Source organism: Amyelois transitella, chromosome 24 (assembly GCF_032362555.1).
Source record: "Amyelois transitella isolate CPQ chromosome 24, ilAmyTran1.1, whole genome shotgun sequence".
NCBI lineage: Eukaryota > Metazoa > Arthropoda > Insecta > Lepidoptera > Pyralidae > Amyelois > Amyelois transitella.
The window spans coordinates 3,374,202-3,397,978 of NC_083527.1; the positions used below are offsets into that span (position 1 = coordinate 3,374,202).

A 23,777-nucleotide genomic window follows, 5' to 3' on the forward strand; every position below is an offset into this window, starting at 1 on the left:
TTCCCCATCTCATTCCTTGATCAGTGGGATCAGAATAAAATAGAAAAAAAAACGGATCTACTAGGGCATCAGGTTTGGGAATCAGACCGGAATAACTCCTGCAATGCACAGTTAAAGATTCGATGATGTTTATTTTAAATCCAATTGATTTCAGTATAGTATCGTCGAGTTGGTATCCCATAACCAACTCTCGAACTTACTATAAGGCTAGCTCAATAAGTATCATATGTCCCGTTTATAATAAACTACGAGACTATATATCTGTACTCGAATATTTTAAGCATCAAACTTGGTTTTAGAAACGTGACATTGGACGCGGCTGCAGAGACAATGCCTGCATCGAATCCTAATGAACATGTGCTAACCAATTTGTGAGTAATTCACTTGATACCGTCACACCACGTTATGTCGTTTTTGGCTATTGTTTTTTTTTTAATTAAATTATCTTTGCTTGGAGAAAAGGCTGTATGTGAGATTTCCTGCGTTTTTTTACTAGTACTTTAATTTTTATAGTACTTAATAAGCAACTTTGGTGCTAAAGAAAGAATTTTTATGAAAAACACGGTTTATTTTAGAAAAAAAAATATTTTCATCAATGTCTCTTTTATACGCCTCGCCTCGCGTTCGCGTCAAACTTTCGTACTCTTGATTATTTATCTATTTCTATTTGTCAATTGCTGTGCGAATGATTACAATATATTCCATAATTGAATTATACCTATTATATTTTATAACTATTATAGAATATAACAGTGAAATACAATTTATTATTGTGCTAATTCGCAATAAATAAAATTGTTTGTATATTAAATATTATAAATGAATAAAAATTTCTAGATACGATAACTATCAGTGCATTACTTAGCACCTAATAAAATATACCAGTAACACGATCTTATCCTGCCCCTCGGCGATATGCAAGTAAAGGTCGTGTATATTTTAAAGCATTGTTCGCAACAGCAAACAGAAGAAAGTTATTGACAGGTTTGACAGCTGCGACAGCCGGATATAGGAAGAGTTTCATTGTCTATAGGCGTTATCTAACTTCCGGTGTCACTATGCTTTGGAGGTCAGGGTCGGAAAAACTGGATCATGTGAATATTTTTGGTTGTTAAAATGTATTGTATAAATTTTTTTTATGGCAATCAGTGGCTATGAAATACGGCTGAGCCTTTTTTTTTACCCCGCGAGGGATATAGACGTGATTATATTTATGTGCATATATTCAGAATTCTATGAGTATAATCAAGAAAGAGGCAAAATAGAGAGGTGATGAAACGCTGCTATAACTGTCTATAATCTTGTAACTGCATCCATAATAATCCATTTCCTTGCCTGCGGTTTACATACGGTCAGCTTTCTTGACCGCTAGTCGTGATCAAATTATAACAATTCGTTATTTCTATTTTTTTGAGTTAAGAATCTGATAGTTAGTTCTAATTTTTCTTTTATTTTTTTAATCCGGAAACCTCATATTTAGTCTTATTTATTTCTTTCTACTACCATATAAGTAAGAGTAAAGTATTTATAGAAAAAACGTAAATGGTCGACTTAACTCTTTAGATAAGAGACCTTAAAATCATATTTTTCTTTATCGACTTGCCGCCTTTTACGATTCAAAAACAAATAAGTAAATTGTTCTTCCCACTGTCACTTTTCCCGCAAAAGCATTATAAAAATAAAAATAGCCTTAAAAGGTTATTGGCCAATCCCGCAAATTTGGTGACGCGTCGTCTATATACAGCGACCAATGTAACTTGAGCCTTATAAATTTCTTTTATTTTTGATTCTCGCGTTCACACCCGCTGTCGGACACGGGTCATCGCTTTCTGGAACTTTTAAACAATTCATTCTGTCAGTTTGTATGTTTAACGCATACTAGCGAACAAAAAAATACAATTGTAAACATGATGTAAGTCATTAACCGACATATTTGCAAATTGGGCTTCACTATGAATATTACGTCATACTGCTCCAATATTTATCTCTCCTCTCACGGGTCTGCTGGACGATATTTCTATTATATATATAATTTTGTATAAAATAAATTAACAATATATTGTTTTTTTTTTCTTAATTGAATGCAGTGCTTGCGGTTTTTAGAGAAAATGGTTTGTTCCACAATAAATCTAACAAAGTAAAAAATAAATATAAATGTGGCAATGCAGGTTTTATATATTCAATATTTCAGCACCCAAATAATATTATTACATGTTTAAAAAAAATATTTTATATATTTGTTTCATTAACTAAATGCAAACTTTGAGATACACTGTCATTTTAAGCATCTACTGCAGTTTAATTTGATTGTAAACAAAATTTTATTATTAATTTACATATTTTGCAAACTTTGTAGTTTTTACTTAAGGATATAAAATGAAGTGTTTTATTGTGCCCTCAAAGTTATAATATCAGAGAGATTGAGATTAGCTGTATCGATTTTTTTATCTTTTTGTTGTTCATTAAGAACATGAAATTCAAAACACAACATTAAAATAAAGGCAAAAAGACTGTGCAAAGGTTACAAGGAGAAAAAAAAAAGATTTTAATTCAATCTCCTTTGTCACAAAGTTGATTCTCTAGCATATCCGATAAGTCCGCCTTTGTACCATCTCTATCTTTCGTGTTGATATTGTATGTTTTACTTTTGTTGATGCAACAAAAGTGTTTTATTCACATTTTTTATCACCTCTGTGTTGCTGAAAAATTATTATGCATACATTAACTCGTTCATATTTGTTTATGTTTTTGTAATAGCGATAAATAACTACTGAATGAATATTCCCGACTTTTTTTCTCATAGTGAAATGGTAAAAAACAAAAAAATAATAGAAGAAGTCCACAATGCTTAAATGAAAATTTTCTGGGTGGCTAAACCTCAATTAGCAGCTGCTGCATTACCTATTTCAATAAAGTTTCTTGCGTTGCTAACGTGTTATTGTCATTTTTATAACAACTTATTTCCTCTCATAATAATATGTCTATTTAAAACCATAAAATTGTCATTTCATTTAATAAAACAGCAAACTTCCGTTCGCGATGAAGCCAGTCAGCGCCCATAGAGAACGTTTGGCCACTGATTCAATGCAATTTCTCCACAACCGGTGTAATTGCCGGTATCCCGTCAAACTACACAGACGACTTTCATCAGATGCACCGATATCCTCCTATGATATTCAAACATCATAGATGATTTCCCAAACCAATATATGTATAAGATTCGTTAAAATGTTACTTTATTGCAAAATTGAAGGGATCGCGACCAATGCAACATGTCTATTTTATTTTTGTTAGAGCTTTTTTTATAAAAAGAAACAATATTCTACTCAAAGTATTTCTTTGTGAAAGGAAGAATGTAAAGCCTTTGCCCATTATTAGGACATGAATCACCCTGACATGAAAAAAAGCTTAATATGGTCACTCTAACAAAATAGAAATTCAAAGCTTACAGTAAACACAGCATATTAACGTATTTACCAGCATATAAATCACATATGTTCCAAAGATAATATCGTGTACAAACACGACTCTTAATAAATTTATTATATTTACCTATCTGTTAATAAAACGAAAATAATACAGACAATGTCGGAAGTGGACACTCGCGAGAATCACGACTCGATTCGTCACTTGATTTCCGATTACGATACAATCGGCACGTGTTCGCAAGGACGAGATATTATTCGATTAATTGTCTCCAATTGGCATTTATTAAATTTATATCGCTATACATGAAAGTAACAGAGGAAATTGCAACTCGGAAGTCATATAATGACTCTTGATTGGAGGTTATTATAGCGAAACTATTTTGTTGTAAGCATGACCGTTTTGTTATTTCAATTGTATACAATATATGTTCATGTGTTAAGTTTTAAATATTTTCTTAAACAAGCTCATTATGTCTTTTAAGTAAACACAAATAGGGAAACTTTCTTTTATTTCACCCCTAGACAACATCAGGAAACGCCAAATTTCAATACTTGTCAACCCAGCGGATGCTGTGCATTGTCTTCACTCAACAACGGAAAATATTTACAAAATTAAGCTTATAAATTACTAAATGCATATGAATATCCCTAAAACGTAAAATATATTAGTAAGTTACTTTAAAAAACCGAAATCAATACCAATTTCTTCAGATATTCAAAACAAATCATTTAGTCGAAAAAATATTGCTTATTTGGCGATTATTACAAAAACGATCAAATTACGTTGTTCGCGTTGCGTACGATCTGTGCGCACGAATTGAGTGCAATATCATAACAACACCATTTTTATCGTGACCACCATACTTGCAATATTGTCAAAAAATTCCCTTGTTTTGAAACAAATCGGTGGTACAGACACAGAATTTTTAAAGAACTCCTCGACGATTTATTATATAGATGTGTTTTTTTTATGCTTACAAAAATTCAGTTATGCTTACTTTTACCGGAGCTGAACTGCCACTTTTTAGTAATTACCTGAAAAAAAAACATTTATTAAATACAATCATATTAATTAGAACACATAATATTCATATTATTTATGTAAAACATTACACATTAATGAAACTAATATTACCTGGAAAAAACAACGATAATGCGATTTATCCAATCTTTTGACTAAATTCAGACACTCCACCGTGGGACAACTTAATAATATAAACTAGTCCCTAGTGGAATATACCGACTTATTCAGATAAGTGAAATATCATTTGGCAACTTTTTCCAAATGCACTTAGTATCTGAATTATATACCGAATAACTTAGTTGTTATACGCGCTTCAGTTAGACAAAAGTACACAAAGTATCAAGACTATTACAGCGGTTACGTAAAACTTTTAACCCAAAAACCTTCAAACGGTCTTGGCATAGATTAGTAACTAATTTTAACTCTGCTTCACGTGACAACCCGCAATTTTAAGACTGCATGCATTATTCATTCGGGTGTGAATGATAAAATGTAGCTGACGTGACGTCTGATTGGCGAACAGCGTTAAATTGCCCTACTTCAGTAGTTTCTTAGGTATATCAAACAACATATCAAACAATAAATATTAATATTGAGTTGATTCTGATACAAAATATAAGTACTTTATGACAATATACTGTTCTGAGTAACCCACTCTACATATAACTATCTACTCAAAAAATTATGAGTAAAAAAGTATCTGATCCTCCATAAAAGAAGAGTTAAAATTTAAAATCATTCAATTTTATCGGTTCAGAAACCACTAATATATTCGTGAATATGTCCCTTAGGTCGATGCGGTGTGACATGTTAAAACCACTTTCGTAAAAAAAACTTATAAAAGATCCTAAATTCTTGAAACAAAACACGGTTATGAGTATACGAGTTTCAGAATACTATGTGTGTACAAAGAAGTTGTTTGTTTGACAATACAAAACAGATAATGGAAAAATATTTACGATGGCAACTTTGTAAATGTGGTGCAGTATAGGTTACTTCAATATATTTGATGTAAATAAAAAATGTAGTGGTACCATTAATTTATCATCATCCAATTGGAAATAACTTATTTTGAATAAGTTAGTCTGAAATAAATAAACTAATATTGTGATAATATTATTTAGTTTATTTTAACTTAATTGCTAATCGAAGCTTTTACGGGCGCATAAAAGCAAAACATCGTGGGAAAACCTGCATATTCAGGCGACTGGATGTTTCACCATGATCCCATATTTTTATCGCGGACGTTTAGGTTAGGTTCCGGTTTTGGTTTTGCAAAGGTGTCGGAGGTCAAATGGGAATACCTTACCTTCGAGTAAAACCCTAACTTCTCCAATGCAAGAACGTGGTCATAGGCACACTGGCCAGAGGCCAGGAAATAAAAGAGTGTATCGGTAGAGAATGCATTGAAAATATTCACCAAAAAAAAAACATACATTTTTGTTTTTATAAAAAATGAAAGCATCTGGGTAGAGTGAACGCAGTGAGTTCTTGAGTCGGAACTAATAAGACATTGGACAAAGAAAAAAAAAGTATTTGTCCAATTAATTGTTTTGCAAGCGACCCACTAATGTACAATAGTATGATTCGACACGCGGCGCAGTCGCGGGTTGTATCAAGGACTTCTTTAGATGGAATTATTATTATTATTAACCTCCATGCTGAACTTGTAGCAAAGAAAAAATATTGCACGTGACAGCTTCCTCTCGTTTGACAAATTTCATGGAAATGTGTTCAATTTCTTCATAATTGGCTATGTATCAGCTCAATATTTTCTTGCTTCTTAATTTTTTTGCCTAACTTTAAATGAGGACATCAAATTCGAGTTGAAATAAAAATAAGAATGGGTAATAGAATTAGGGCCACTGCAACATTTGAAAACTCCTGCGCAACCTTCACGATTATCTATTACTTAAGATTAAAAAAGATTTTCTATCAATTATTTGTCATTTTGACACGCTGACCGCTGCGTGCGTTGCACAAAATATTGTTACGCCTTGGACCTAAAAAAACTATTACAAAGAATGTAATAACAGAAACTAACCACGTGTAGTTATCGATTTTGTTACATTAATACAATCAAGTCTTTATACCTTAAGGATTAATCAGAGCCAAGAAACTTGAAAAGACAGTACTCACGTAGTATACATACAGTAGTCCACGTTCAACTTATAGTTTAATGATGGAATTGAGATTTAAATAGAATATAGATCAAGAATAACCTATTATTTTTATCGTTCTCAAATGCTGATGTTGGCAAAGGGACTGAAGCTCAAAAGTGAATATGACTTTCATCAAGTATGTATTTATGCTAGTTCATAAAATATAGGTCTGTGGGACTGAATCCATAAAAGTAGATCCAGTACAAGTTAAAATCAACTTCTAAGATTAACATTAACAGATTTCAAAATCCTCTTACTACCAATCTTACGGCTCTCCGCTCAGTTGACTGATAGAAAAAGGCCCAGGTTTAAAGTTCACCTCTGTCTTTTGTAATTAACTAAATAAATTTAATGAAAAACCCAAGTGTCTTACGAATCCAATAATTTGAAGCAATTATTTATTGTTTCAGCAATATCGGTTCAATTATCAAAATTTTAAATTACATACAAATATATACATACTATAATGCTTGATTCCTATAGGGGTAGGCAGAAAGCCTCTCCTATTGCAGCACCAGTCAGTGTCCTGAATGCTTATATATACCTATATTAAGATCTGCATGTATATAGTGCAATAAGAACGCAATAAATGATTGAGTATTGGGTAAGATAGTAAGAGACTGTGGATTTCCACTCGTTACAATCATTACAGACCTCTCCTGCTTACTCCATACTCAATACAAATTAGAGAGTCGAAAAATCTCAAATTCTGTACACTATGTGGATGTTGAGTAAACATCTAGCAGCCTCGTTAATTTGTGTTAACTCGAGTTTTTTATCACATTTAGCAAATAATTCTATTAAGTTGTTGCCTTCTTAAGTAATTCTTTTTTTGGTGGACTTAATACATTAGTAACTGTAATATCACCAAAACTTGGAGCGAACCTATTATCTAACAAACATAATAATTGTTTCGTAATAATTGTTGTTACACCTACATGTTGGAAATAATTATTGTGTTCTAATTTACATATAGAGAGTGCTGCAAAGTGTTTTAATAATGCCTTCAAGTTTAATTATTTCACCCACAATAGTTTAATTCGAATGTTATTTATTTTAGATTACATTTATTAGTAAAAATGCTTTGTTCGATAAAGCACAGCACTAATAATGTGTTATATTCCGTTAAGTTCCTAAAATTGACATCACTATATAGTGCTCGCGCGCCGCGAGAGATTTATGGGAAATCCTCTCGGAGTGCACCTCTAAAACCCATAAGGAACCCATATGCTTAATTAAAAATCACTACACTCAGTAGTTTTGGCTATACATTGCTGTTAGAAAGTCAATGTCTTATATTTAGATAGATTGGTAAAGATAATACGCGAGGGAAATTATCGTGGGAAAACCTGCACATTCAGACAACTGGATGACATGAATTGACACCCAAACCAGGATCCATGGTCAAGGGCGTACCCTGAGCTCGTCTCCAGGGTGGTAAGGAGGCAACCGGGACTAATGCCAGGAGGAAGAAGAAGTTATTCAGTCAGTATGTCCTCTTATGTGAGGTATATTTATCTAGATTAGTGAAAAAATAATAATAATACTTGATCATTGATAAACTTATTTGTCATTCAGCAAATCCACGTGCGCCGAGTGTAAACAATGACGTCACACCATTCTATCAACATGTCCATCGGCGTTCAACATTAATTTATTTGCAATTTACGACACAATAACAATTTATAAATGAGCTACGTAAATTATTTTCTTATAATTTTCCACGTGTGTCAAGTTCTTAACAACGAGACGTATATATATAGATATATTATATATATATATATTCCTTTTTATTTAAATGATAGTCTGACAGCGAATTAAAAACCAATATTACCAGTTACTTGCGCACATTGTAAAAGTACAATCAAGGAAAGGCTGACTTATAATAGTTTCTTTCTGTTTAAATATATTGAATATTCTTCTTGTGGCGATAAGGGTAGCAACCTGTCACTAATTTAATCTCAATTTCATCATTAAGACATACAGCTTTTCAAGACTGTTGGCTCTGTCTCACAAGGAGTATAGACTTGATTATATATACATATATGTATGAATATATAACTTCATACGGAATTTACATGCTAAATTTCAAATCTTAACCCAGCGCTCTAGGCTGTGTAAATGTCAGTCAATGAGTCAGTGTTTTTTTTTTCTATATATTTAGTAAGAGAACTCAATATCTTAAGCCAAACTAATAAATTATTTAAGTTACGTAAACAGAACCACTCTACCGCACCCAACTGTCATTAGTTCATGCAATACCGTGTTGTAAATCAGATTGTGTTGCCACAATTGATTTTTAAACAAACAATTTACCTAGACTTATCTTCTGCACAATCCACAAAACAATTAAGAGTTTTGAATCTTGCATCATCATCTAAAATGATAAGAAAAACTGTAAAATTAATGAAAATTTATAAGTTTAATTAAATTTAAAAACAAACAGGTTTATAAGCCTCTCTCTTGATTGACTTTTACAATTTCCACAGGAAGAAAAAAAACACCATTACAAATTCAGTAACACAAGTTTAATACCTATCACTATAGGGTAACCTTAACTAACTAGGGTTTACGAAATTTTTTCGTAAACCTTATTTACCTCTTATTCCAACTTTGAACAGTACATGCATTATATAGCAATAATCCAATTAGTAAAAAAAAGAAAAACAAACCTTTTTAAACAACACCTTTCTCACCAACACCTCACCAAACAAACATTGTACTTGTTACTCACGTTGTTATATACGTACTTACTGCAAACACATACAAATTTACATGTGTGTGATGCGTTCTTATTGTACCTTAATTTTTACTTATTTATTTTTTCAAAGCAGTTTAGGGTAAAATTTTTTAAACAAGAATCTCTTATTGGCATTAAGATTAGTTTTAATATATTCTATTCTAATGTCCCAAGTGCATTATAAATAAATAATAAAAAAATACCTTTGCCTTTAATTACCTTCAAGGTTTTTTCAGTAAAGGGTACATAAACATGTATTAGTAAAATTTTACAACGTAAAAGTTTTTGACAAACAATGATTACAACGAATCTAATCACCACAACCTTCACGTATCTCTCGGAGTGTGGTGACATAATGACCAAATTAACATCGACACTTGAAACGTGTTAAACACTAATTAGTATTTGCTGGTAAGCGCGACCTCACTGAGTCGGCCTGTAGCTGTGCATATCACTCATGTTGCGAGTTCAATTATTTAAATATGCATGCGTTTTCGTAATCCATTAGGTCAGGTTCTAAGAGTACTTTAACGTTTTAAAAGTAAAAAAAAGTATGAGGAACGAAATTTGACAAACTTTTAGGATTCCACACCCAATGGGTGAAAACGTAATATATAGACAAATAGCTGAACTTGGCCATTCAGTCTTTTCAAGTCTGTTGGCTCTGTCTACCCCGCAAGGGATATAGACGTGACCATATGTATGTATATACGGGTGAAAACGGGAAATTGGCACTTAACTGTCCGTCTATCCCCAGGCTGTATCTCATGAACCGTGGTAGCTAGACAGTGGAAATGATTCACAGATGGTGTATTTCTGTTGTCGCTACAACAGCATATGTATATACTAGAAAATAGAAATATGTAAATATATAAGTGATTTTGTTTATACTTATTTTTGCTTGACATTGATAACGGCGACAGGTAAGTGGGATAAAGTAAAAGAAACAGTTTATTTCGCATTTGTAAGTGAGTTATAGAATAATTAAGGACGTCCTGGCAAAGGGTAAGGTCAAGAGTACCCGAAACCGCCGAGCTTGCATGAAGTGTTATGAATGTGGATAAACTGAAGGAAATATGCAGAGATCGTGGCAAGTGGAAAGATGTAGTCTCTGCCTACCCCTCCGGGAAAGAGGCATGATTTTATGTATGTATGTATGTATATAGATGGTACTTACGGAACAGTAAGTGCGCGAATTCGACTAGCATTTGCCCATTTATTTTTAATTTAAATTTGACTGCGTTTGACCTACATCTGCTTGACGGTGAGCAAGATACGTCTTGGAAGGTACTCATTCTTCCTGGCATTAGTCCAGGTAACATCCTCACCACTCTGGAGACGAGACCAGGTTGCGGTTATCAACCATGATTCTGGAATGGGTGAGTGTGGTTTAAAAGCTATTCCCGTCTGAACTTTGACTGAATTGACGGTCTCTGTGGCGCAGCGGTAGTACGCTTGTCTGTGTCACCGGAGGTCCCGGGTTCGAATCCCGGTCAGGGCATGATGAGAAAAGAACTTTTTCTGATTGGCCTGGGTCTTGGATGTTTATCTATATAAGTATTTATTATGAAATAAAGTATCGTTGAGTTAGTATCTCGTAACACAAGTCTCGAACTTACTTCGAGACTAACTCAATTTGTGTAATTTGTCCAAAAAAAAAAAAGAACTCCACACCCTTTGTGGGGTAACCTTACCCACATCGGTTCATGGTACATCCAGCTACCTGAACTTGGTAGATTCCTCGCGGTTATTTTCCCTCACTGGAGGCTAAAAGCATCGATTAGCAAGCAGTACGTAGGTAACTCAGAAGAAGAGTCATTGCTTCGTTGTCACAATATGATTTGTACCTATGCATCGTGCTTTTTTATTCGAGTGCCTTATTCATTCGTTCGACGCTCTTAAATCCAAACAAACACTATAGATTTTCCAAGAAATCATAAACAATTAATTACTTAATATTATATTGAAACTGCGGTTACATTTTATCATTTGACAAATAGTCGTAGTTTCTTTGTAACTTGATACATCAGAAACTTCTTCAATTATTACATCATCATACAATTTATAAAGTAGACTAGTAGGTAATTGGATTTACCATAGGATTCGTAATCATTATAAGACTGTAAAAATAATAAATACTGGGGAATGTGACGTTGCAACTAATTGTTTTGACAGTTAATACATACATGTATACAAATCACGCCTCTTTCCCGGAGGGGAAGGCAGAGACAAAATCTTACCACTTGCCCCGCTCCCTGCATACTTCGGTTTCGGGTACTCTTAACCTGACCTTTTACCAGAACGTCTCCGATTTGATCAATTTACTTTTGTTATGTAGTCTAGACGTCCCCACTCTACGCCATCCATCCCAGTGCCATTGAGTATTTAAACATTACCTTATTTATAGTACAAGGGTACTAATTATTTCAATAATAATAAAAAAAATAAAAATCCATCGATCGATTGGATCGACGGGAATCGCTTCGTGTAAAAACTCTGACTCGCCCAATCCAGGATCCAACCAGAGTGGTAAGGATTCAAATTCTATCATTAAGCCAAACGGCTGAACGTGGCCTATCAGTCTTTTTATTTTTTAAACGGTTTTTAAGACTGTTGGCTCTGTCTTCCCCTCGAGGGATATAGGCGTGATTATATGTATGTATTTATGGTAAGGATGTAACCGAGACTAAAGCCAGGAGGAAGCAGTGTTTAAACATTTAATTATCATTAGTACTTATTATTTAAAATATAAAAAATGTAGGTAAAATCTCTTTTAGTAGACAGAAACAAAAATATGCACAGACTCGATGAGGAAAATAAGAACCATTTATTACTAGTGTATAAATAAAAAGTCCAGCACGGACTTAGCATTATTAAAAAGTAATAAATTATGAACGAGATACATAGAAGTTATAAATTATTGTTTATGGCTGTCATCAATTCGCACACCTGCTAAAGATTTATGATGTTACACGGACAGCGTCCCGACGATTAATTATCTGATGTTAAAACTAACTATGTCCAAAAAGGTCGATACTTTTATATCTCTAGACTAGACTAAGGGGCTAGGGAAGACTAGGTACACATATATATATATATATATAAATCACGTCGTCAAAGACATAAGCTCTGTTATTAATTATAAGACCAATGTAACTACACTTAGATAGCAAATTCAAAATCAAATCAGAAATCATAATGTTTTATTTGCATTAAACATGGTATAATAAAAAAATTAAAATATAAAATTTTCTTTTTGGGTAAAATACAATGCAATGATGTCAACATAACTTATATTTAAATCTAAAAATGCAAGTTTTAAGAAGCGGTGGAACAAACTACACTGCAACATTTTCACTAGATCTTCACTTTCCAAATTAAGAATAGGTACTAAAATCATGAATACTTCAAAATGAAGAGTTTAAAAAATCCATTCTTATTCGCATAAACACGGGTTTAAAATGGCACCCCACACCGTTAAATCATGTCATTACTGTTTAAATTGTAATAACTGGTCATCGATCATTATTCTATTTGCATTACGAAAAGATGACTCAAATATCATCATTATTGCACAGTTAAAGTATTTTGACCTTACGCCTTTCTAACCGAACTTATAAGGGATAATCAATCACAATAAAAATGTATGGCATTGTTTTAGAGGCTTGTTTACATGAAGTTAGTGGCTTTGAATGACTAAACTTTGCGGTTTATTGTATAGTACAATTTGACGTAGTAGATACAAAAGAAGGTAATAACTTAGTCAGCTCATAGTTCTGGTTCCCGGTTGTTTGCTTTTTTATTAGTTAGATTATAATTATAGCTAAGTTTTAAATTATCGAATTACACTTGACTTTTATTTTTTTTAATGTCGACGTTTCATACAAATTTTCAACCCCATCAGTTGATAAACTGACATATCAACTCACAGCCCAAACCACAGGGCATAGTTTAAAAAAATTGTGACATTCTACAACCTTTTTCTCATTAAAATTATTATATCACTAAGCCATGCATATAAAATATATAAATCGCAGATTTTAATTTAATTATTACAATCACGACTGAGATTTAAACATTCAAAAAAAGATAATAGGACCCTTCTCAATCGAAACTACACACTTGACGTTTAGTTCAAAGTTTAGCCACTTCGTTCGTGTGAACAAAGCATAAGACATTAAAATACAAGTGGGTCAGCGTTATGACATTGTGCATAATATGTTCAAAGGTTGCTGAACTTTGATCTGAAATATTGGGTATTTTCAATGTGGACTGTCATTAATTTTTTGAACGCCGTAGCGGGCACCAGGTGTCCGACAAACAATTGAAATAACTTCTTTTATATTATATCCTTTATTTTGTTAATGTTCTGTTGCATTATTCAAATGATTTTGTATGCCATCCATCCATAGAGTCTGTATCCTTTGCGGGGAAGACAGAGCCAACGGTCTTGTAAAGACTAGAAGGCCATGTTTCTCATCACTTAATGATGGAATTAAATAGTGACAGGTTGCTAGTCTATTGCCTACAAGAAAAAGCTCAAGTTATAATCCTATCCCTTAGTCGCCTTTTACGAGATCGATGGGAAAGATATGGAAAGGTCCCATTTCTTTCTATACGGTGCCGGAAACCACACTTAAAGTTAAATAAAATTCTAGTCAAAAGTAAAATTGCTACTGCGCATTCTAGAAGTGTCAAACTCTAAGATCTAATTGTTTGCCAGGTACTACAATAACTATTTATAAATTTTATACTATTTACAAATTCTATCAATTTTATCATCTAGCTAGTTAAAAAAAACTGAACGTGGCCTATCAGTCTCTACAAGTCTGTTGTCACTATGTCTACCCCTTAAGGGATATAGACGTGACTTTGACGTCTTAACTTTTTTATTACCAATACAAGGAAATCGCGAGCGGTTCTCCCTGTGATGTATTGCTTACGGCAAATTAATGCCCGCTTTGCTAACATGAATTCATAAATTAAACATTTCTCTTTATTTGGATATATGTATATATATAAAAATTCAATTAAGTGGCCAATGACCTCTTCAGGTAATTTTACGGTCAAATAAAACACATCAATCCTATTAATATTTTATATCTAAACTAATATTATAAAGCTGAAGAGTTTGTTTGTTTGAACGCGCAAATCTCAGGAACTACTGGTTTGAATTGAAAATTTGAAAATTCTTTTTGCGTTAAATACACCATTTATCGAGGAAGGCTTTAGGCTATATAACATCACGCTGCAACTATTTGGGGCGAAGAAACAATGGAAAATGTGAAAAAAAAACGGGGTAAATTATTCATCCTTGAGGGCTTCAATGATGCCCAAAATAACTATTCCACGCGGACAAAGTCGCGGGCACAGCTAGTTATATTATTAAACGCAAAAGTGTGTGAAGATGTGTTTGTTTGTTACTCCAAGCAAAATTTACTGAACCGATTTCGGTGACATTCGGTACATACCTACATACATACATATTATAATCACGTCTATATCCCATGCAGGGTGGACAGAGCCAGCAGTGTTGAAAAGACCGATAGGCCACGATCAGCTGTTTGGCTTAATGACAGAATTGAAATTCAAATAGTGTAAGGTTGTTAGCACATCGCCTTAGAGAAGAATCCTAAGTTTATAAGCCTATCCCTTAGTCGCTTTTTACGACATCCATAGGAAAGAGATGGAACGGTCCTATTGTTTTTACTATAGGTGCCGGGAACCACACGTAGAATATAACCTGGAATACCATTATTATTACTTTTCTTCCCGAAATTCCCACGGGAGTGAAGCCCCGGGGCGCGACTAGTATATATACGTTCCGCCCGCATGGATAACTATATGTCAGTGTAAAAGACTTCAACGCGCGTCCGTGGTCGAATCGCCACCTCGGCCATATACCAATGAATATTTTCGAAATTATGTACATTAGTTTGAATAATGTTTGTTTGAATTGTGCCGTGTGGTTCCCGACGCCAATACAAAAATAATAGGATCACTTCATCTCTTTCCCATGGATGTCGTACCTAAAAGGCGACTAAGGCTTAAAACCTTAGGATTCTTTTTAGGAGATGAGCTAGCAACCTGTCACTATTTGAATCTCAATTATATCATTAAGCCAAATAGCTGAACGTGGCCATTCAGTCTTTTCAAGACTGTTGGCTCTGTCTACCCCGCGAGGGATATAGACGTGACCATATGTATGTATGTATATATGTATGTAGTTTGAATACTAACTGATACTCTTACGGTAAGGGAAAACAACGTGTCATCGTGACAAAAACATCGTGAGGAAACCTGCACATTCAGGTAACAGGACGTGTAACCATGATCGATCCAATACTGACAAGTTCCCCTGCAGAGGTTGCGGAGGTCAGATGGCAGTCGCTTCGTGTAAAAACCTGTCTCACCCAATCCAGGATCCAAAAGGCAATACAAAAGTCAAAGGCATACCCCGGGCTCCTCTCCAGAGTAATGAGGATGCAACCGGGACTAAATTAAGAAGAAGTGTTAAATACTTCAACCCGCCCCCCTGTTCAATTATAATAGCATACAAAATTATCTGAATAATGCAACAAAACAAGAACGAAATTCCCCAAACATCATGCCAAAGCTTGGTAATGAGCTACCAGCTTAACTTATTATCATAAGGTCATTGAACCTGCCTCGTTTTGTGAACCTGCTTCTGACGGCCTCTGTGGCGCAACGGTAGTACGCTTGTCTGTGACACCAGAGGTCCCGGGTTCGAATCCCGGTCAGGGCATGATGAGAAAATATTTTTTTCTGATTGGCCTGGGTCTTGGATGTTTATCTATATAAGCATTTATTATAAAATATAGTATCGTTGAGTTAGTATCTCGTAACACAAGTCTCGAACTTACTTCAAGGCTAACTCAATCTGTGTAATTTGTCCCGTATATATGTATATATTTTTAACGCATTTTGTTCCACTGTATCTTACATGAAATTTTACTTTGGTTATTATGAGACATTTATAACAATTAGTAAAAAGTGCCGTGTGGGAACCACTAAACAAATAATAGGACCACTCCATATCTTTCCCATGGATGTCGTAAAAGGCGAGTAAGGGTTAGGCTAATAAAGTTAGAATTCCTCTTGTAGGCGATGGGCTAGCATCCTGTCACTATTTGAATCTCAATTCCATTTTGAAGCCATACAGCTGAACGTGGCCTTGCAGTATTTTCAAGACTGTTGGCCCTGTCTATCTCGTAACGGATAAAAACGTGATGATGATTCGAGTTTTCGTGTGAAATGATGGGAATTAAATAATGGCTGAACATTATCTATTCATTCAGATTATTTATTATATTTTTAGCGATCAAACGATTTATAATTTGTATGTTGTTATGAGTGAGGAATTGTCTATAACCGTTCGTTACCTAGTTTTATGCTTAATTTGTAAGTTGTTGGTCTTCGTTAGAATTATATAAAAAAAAATATTGTGTCAATGTTTGTGATAAGTTCCCAAGATCCGCTACTTTGTTATATATTGTAGAAAGTATAGTCGCAAAGTTAGTTATTCACTACAAAAGACAGAAGGAGAAAAAAAACGAGAAATAATTCGTTTAAAAATACACAACAATTAATTTATTGTTTGACATAAAATAAAAATATTTGACAAAAAAAAGTTTTAAATAAAGAATCTTGCCTACATACTTTATACCTATATATTTTACTGCACAAAATGTTGCCACTTTAAATCGGCCGTGACCACTTGCGTTTCAGCGGGTCCCATCAGCTGACCTTTTTAAAAAGTGGATTATTGACATTTTGCGATCCCAAGATGGCCGCCAATTACGGGTGGTTGCGTAAGAGTCGCAAAAAACGTGAACTTAAATGGGTCGAAAACGCATCTGATGAATTTATGTATTTCGATAAAATTGTGGTATAATTTGGATACAAATAAAGTGAGGACATATAGGTATGCAGTTAATATTAACTCTTGAAAAAATTGTATTTATATTGTGCAAAAATATTTTAAATTAGCTTTTGTTGCGGGTCTTCGCACACTTAGAAACCTTCTTATATTATTCTTAAAGGTCTATTCTATATGTGTTCTAAATTTCATCAAAATCGGTTCAGAAATTTTTGAATTTATTTGTTACAGACATAAAAATAAAATACAAATATTTTCTCTTTATTATTTGTGTGGATGAGTCTTATCTTTCTACAATATGTTATTTTGTATACATCGGGGTCTGTTTTTACTAAATAATGTCAAGATGAACACCAATCGACGTGGGAAAGTGAATGAGTCAGTCATAATTCAAGTATTGATTGCAAGAGTGATGAGTGATGATCATTTTAATGACATTGATTGGGATTCGGCAATTTTGTGTAATAACTCATTTTTTATGAAAAGCTACATTGTTGATGACGTCGTTAAAAATATAATGTTTTTTATAGGTTATACAGAATTACAGTCAAGTTCTTTTTTTTATAACGAGTTTTTGACCGCGACTTCGTTCGCAAATAAACTAAAAATAGCTACCTCAATTTATTTTCCCTGTAGAAGAGTTATATAAGTACAAGTTTTAAGTAGGACCAAGCTAAATATAGACCGTGTGGTTTTAGCACTAAAGAATAGAACCATTCTATTTCTTCCAATGGATGTTGTAAACGGCGACTAAAGCTTAAAAATTTAGGATAGCTCTAGTAGACCAGCAACCTGTCACTATTTGAATCTCAATTCCATCATTGAGCCATACAGCTGAATATGGTCTTTTGGCCTTTTTAAGACTGTTAGTCCCTGTCTACCCTGCAAGGGTTATAGAAGTGACTATATGTTTAAATATTGTATGTATGGTCTCACTAACACCAATATCTTCATACATGGACGTAGGTATGCCAGCTCTTTTTTTTTATTTACTATTTTGTGCTTTCTTTAATGACATTTGAATCTGTTGGAGTTTTTGGTGAAGTTATTGATAATATTATTGAGTAAGTGTAAAGTAACTTTATTTTATTTGAATGAACTGAACACAACATTTTATAACCACACGCTAGACGCCATGACAGGTAAGAACAGTTTTAGCGGAAATGAGATAGGGTGGCGCGACATGTACATGACAATAATCAAAATCAAGACTTATAGTATTTAATTAATAACAACAGAATCATCAATAAACACCGCTCGGACGCCAAGGTATAATAGATGTAAGCTATTAAAATATATTGTTATAAAGTTGAATGAATAACAAAAAAAGAAGAAAATAAATGATGACGTTGGGTTTTTACCAGATCCTTTAACAAAACCATTTTTATACAACTCGAAGTCAAACTACCGTTAAAGATCATCGCTCAAAATACGTAATCAAGAATTAATATCGTAATTTAAATACCAATAAATTATTATGAATAAGAAAAAGTCAGCAATGATGTCGCTTTAAGCATAACTAATGATCGTTATTGTTGAATTTCATATGTTTTATTATCTTTACAAACATTAGTTTTTTTTTGTACGTATCTGTTATCCATTTAATTTAGAATTTTACTACGTTTGTATTTTCATAAGGATTTTTTTATTGTAAAGCCGTGTAGTGTCTGCCACTAAGAATATAGTCAGTCCATAGCCATCAAAGGCGACTAAGGGATAGGCTTATAAACTAGGGATTCCTGTTGTAGGCGATGGGCTAGCAAACTGCCACTATTTGAATCTTAATTCCATCATAAAGCCATACCTACAGTTGAACGTGGCCTTTCAGTCTTCTCAAGACATCTGGCTCTATCTACCCCCCAAAGGAATAAAGACGTGACTTAAAGTATGTATGTATAATATAAATATCAATTAAATACATACCTACGATTTAACTCATATAATCATTTAAATGTTTCATTACAGTGTGAGGTATTGACAAAAAAATAATTAAACCAGCCCTGAACAAAAACATTAATAAAAGAACCTACAGCCATATTCAATCGCCGAAGTAGACATATAAATAAATAATAATGACATAGTACCTAATAATGTTATCCATAAAACCTATTGTGTTGTGTAGTGAACAAAAACTTTAGGAAACAAGAGGCAGTTTTTACAAGTTATACACAACAATGGTAACAATAATCATAAAATAAAGACGAAACAGATGGCTAATACTTTTTGTAAATGACAGAGAGACAAGCAATAGATAGAACTCTTTATTGCACCATAAGAGTAAAACATACAAAACAGCACAAAATAGACAGAGATGGTTCAAAGACGGACTTATCGCTAATGCAATCTCTTCCAGTCATCCTTTGGAGGGAAGAAAGCCAATCATTAGAGTACACCCTCATCCCCGTCCGCTTAAATCTAACATACATATATATAATCATGACTATGTCCCTTACGGGGTGTCTTAAAGTCTGTCAGACCACATTCAGCTGTTTAGTTAGGTTAAACGATAGATTTTAAATTCAAATAGGGACAGTTTACTAGGCCATCGCTTAAAAGAAGAATCCCAAGTATATAAGCCTATTCCCTAGTCGCCTTTTACGACATCAATAGGAAAGGTGCTACTGGTCCTATTATTTTTTCGAATGGTGCCGGGAACCACACGGCACGGCTCGAATCTTAAAATCCCGTTTACTTCCGTTCCCGTGGGATTTTGTAAGCGACATTGAAAATTCTGGTGTGTGAATAAAGAGAATTGGCCTCAAAGATATAGTTACCAAAAGTTTAGCTATTTCATATGTTATTTTAAGCACTCAACACGTTATATTAATGCTGTACATTATCTGTGTTCTAAGTATTTTGTAACACAGGCATAACCTAAGAAGTGCGGATTCGAGTGAAAGTGGCGTAAACGTATGAATTATGTATCACGTGGCTCTTCCGAAACGATAATGTGATTGTTGTTTTTATATAGTTAACTAGTTGTTAACCGCGACTTTATCAGCACAGAACAGTACATCAGTCTGCATTTTAAGTTTTCGCAGCGCAATAACAAGAACGGAACCCTAATTTCGTCAGCTTAGCTACGGCCACTATTTATATCTAGTGAAAAATAATAATTTGTGCCGTGTGGTTCCCAGCACCAGTACAAAAAAAAATAGGACCACTCCATCTCTCTTCCTATGGATTTCGTAAAAGGCAACTAAGGAATAAGGCTTACAAACTTGGGATTCTTTTTTTAGGCGATGGGCTAGCAACCTGTCACTATTTTAATCTCAATTCTATCATTAAGCCAAATAGCTGAGCGTGGCCTATCAGTCTTTTCAAGACTGTTGGCTCTGTCTTCGCTCGATGTATTTTGATGGTCACATCTATAGACGTGACCATCAAAATACATCGAGCGAAGCCCGTCTGATAGATTTATATCAACCATTCACCTTTCCTTCCTCTACACACAGATTTAATTTCGCAAATGATTTACACGCTTTTCATATATTAGCATACTTTATAAATTGGACCGTATAAAAGTTCCAAAGATGTGACATCACGGACAGGTGTTCATTATAGACTGTTTTATCCCATCAAAAGGATATTGTAATTAATAACACTCCGTTTTAAATTCGGTTAGAATTTTAGTTTAAATACATATATATTTGTTACTCGGAACAAGTTCTCGGTGTCATCCGATGTTTGGTCATTTACATAATATGCAAATTTCATAGCGAGTTTAAAGAAAGAAGACAGGTTTTCGTGATTTCGCGATTATGCCTAAGAACAAGTAATTTGCGGTGTCTTATCGTTAGTTTACTAGATAGATAGATAGATAAAAATCTTTACTGCACCATAAGAGTAAAACATACAAAACAGACAGAGATGGTACAAAGGCGGACTTATCGCTAAAGCAATCTCTTCCAGTCAACCAATATGTAATAACTCAAACTTAAATTAAGATAAAGTTGATTATAATGCATGTATGTTACGGTGCCGTGTGGTTCCCGGCACTAAAGAATGGGACCACTCTATAGAATGCTCTCCCTGTCGATATCAGGATAGCCCAGACTATTGATAGTTTCGAAAATCTCGTTAGGTCTTATTATCATTCTACTCTATCCTAAGTATATGTTATCTACTAAAATCTTACCTTATTGTTTAGCGAGTGTGTCGACAGAAAAGAACAGAGGAAGACGAAAGCGGAGAGCCAGTGGGCCAACACTGTTTGTGTCGACTCCATAGTGTTGCCTGAAACAAAAAATAAAAAGTTAAGACTGGACTGAGGATTTAACAATATTAGTCGTAAAGTAATTTCTAGAACTTGTAGTTTAGTTAGTGAATCGATAGAATTGATGCCAGCGCTTTTGTCCTTTATTTGTCTTCAATGTGTCTTCTGTTCCCGAATGTTCTTAAATTTACTCCTGAATGTCTATTCTATATCTGTGCCTTTCCTCAAAACCGGTCCAGTAGAACAAAAAAATATTTTTATTTATGTTTATGGATTTATTTTCTGCATATATTCAAATTGACTAAATGCTAATTATTATTTAAGCTGGAAATTTTGTCCAAAAGTGCACAAACACAATATAAATACCCGGGCTAAATTAAGACCCGATAAAGTAGTCAACTACTTTACGTTTAAAGCACGCGGCAATTTATTTTTGTGAATAAGTATTTATCAGAATTAGATATTTTAATTATTTAATGATTGTTAAAGAAAACATACATACATACATACCTACATATAGTCACGTCTAAATCCCATGCAGGGTAGACAGAGCCAACAGTCTTTAAAAGACTGATAGGCCACGTTCAGCTTTTTACTTGCTAGCCCATTGCCTAAAAAAAGAATCCCAAATTTATAAGCCTATACCTTAGTCGCTTTTTACGGCATCCATGGAAAAGAGGAGTGGTCCTATTCTTTTTTTATTGGTGCCGGGAACCACATGGCACTAGAAAACCAGTGTTCATAATTTTTTTATAATAAAACTAGAAAAGAAAAAAGAAAAGAACTCGTTGTCTATAGATTGTGTAGTCCCTTTACACGAGCACAGAAACACGCGACAACATAAAGATATTGTTGTGAATACTTACCTCATATTTACTTAAGCATATTTTTTGTCTATTGCAGAAATATTGCTTAGAAATTGAGTAATCTTATATAAATATCTTAGGGAAAAATTGACATAGTAAGTACGTATAGGTACGTCTATTTGACAGTTATATTTATATGAGTCTGATTGATTACTACAAAGGATAACTTAGCTCCAACAGATAAAAAGTTATATGCTTAGCTCGAAATAAACAAAATTAAAAGAATTTGAGCAAAGACAAAAAATTGGGGAATCGGTTTTAATTCCCCAATTTTCGTACACAAGTTCACAAGTAACACGAGATTTTTTTTCTGAAAATTTCTTGCTAGTTAAGAAATGAATGAATATAACCGAGTAAACAGCATTTGCAATTATTAAATGCAACTATGCGCTTGACCAATAATTCAATCAGATAATTAAGCTTCAATAACGTACTATTGTTTGGTAATAAGTAAAAGTAGAGTTATTCTTCACAATCACATAATCAGATCAGTGAAGGGTACACGCTCCCCAAACGCCTTCTAAGACATTTTAAGGGTTTTAATCTGCGCTGCCTTTTGATTATGGATTTTCCTTTTTATTTTGGTTGACTGGAAGAAATCCCGATTGGGATAAGTCCGCCATTGTACATATTCTTCTATATCCAATGACTGTTTTATTTTTGTTATATTTATTTTTATGTGCAATAAAGAGTTTACAAACCAACAAACAAACAAACATTTGCTTTGGTCTATAGCACTAGTAACTGTAGTTTTTTACTGAAATGTTCTAACGGCCTCTATGGCGCAGTGGTAGTGCGTTTATCTGTGACAGTCTGTGTCACGCACACTACCGTACCCTTGGGACCTAATGTAAATCCTAATCATGATGATGGGCATAATGAGAAACTAACTTTTCGATTGGCCTGAATCTTGGTTGTTTATCTATTTTAGTAATGTGTTAGGAAATAGTGCCGTGTGGTTCCCGGCACCAATACAAAAAAGAATATGACCACTCTATGTCTTTCCCATGGATGTCGTAAAAGGCGACTAAGGAATGGGCTTACAAACTTGGGATTCTTTTTAAGGCGATTGGTAAGCAACCTGTCACTATTTGAATCTCAATTCTATCATTAAGCTAAATAGCTGAACGTGGCCATTCAGTCTTTTCAAGACTATTGGCTCTGTCTTCCCTGCAAGGGATATAGACGTGACCATATATATATTTATGTATGTTAGGAGATAGTAATAACTAACTTCAAGGCCTAAATCTGTGTATTTTGTCCCCTATATATATTTATTAAGTGCACTCCCACCATTTCACCCACATAAGGCTGTATTACCACCGAATTTGTCGCGCTAGAATCTTTAGCTGTTCCCTGCAAATGTGTTTCAACAAAAATTTTAAAAAGTTTTGTTGAGGCTTTTGTTTTCAAACAAAATTTCCATATTTCACTACAGCAC

General features: G+C 33.8%; 1 protein-coding gene across 2 annotated transcripts in view; it reads right to left on the bottom strand.

Moving 5' to 3' along the window:
* LOC106135913 (A disintegrin and metalloproteinase with thrombospondin motifs like) overlaps positions 1-23,777 on the bottom strand; it is a 112,989-nt gene that overhangs the window by 47,815 nt on the left and 41,397 nt on the right. For both annotated transcript variants that reach the window (XM_060951123.1, XM_013336321.2), the window contains exon 2: positions 21,393-21,490. In XM_060951123.1, coding sequence (XP_060807106.1) covers positions 21,393-21,482 — 90 coding nt within the window. In that variant the 5' untranslated portion in view covers positions 21,483-21,490. The remainder of the gene's footprint in view (positions 1-21,392; positions 21,491-23,777) is intronic.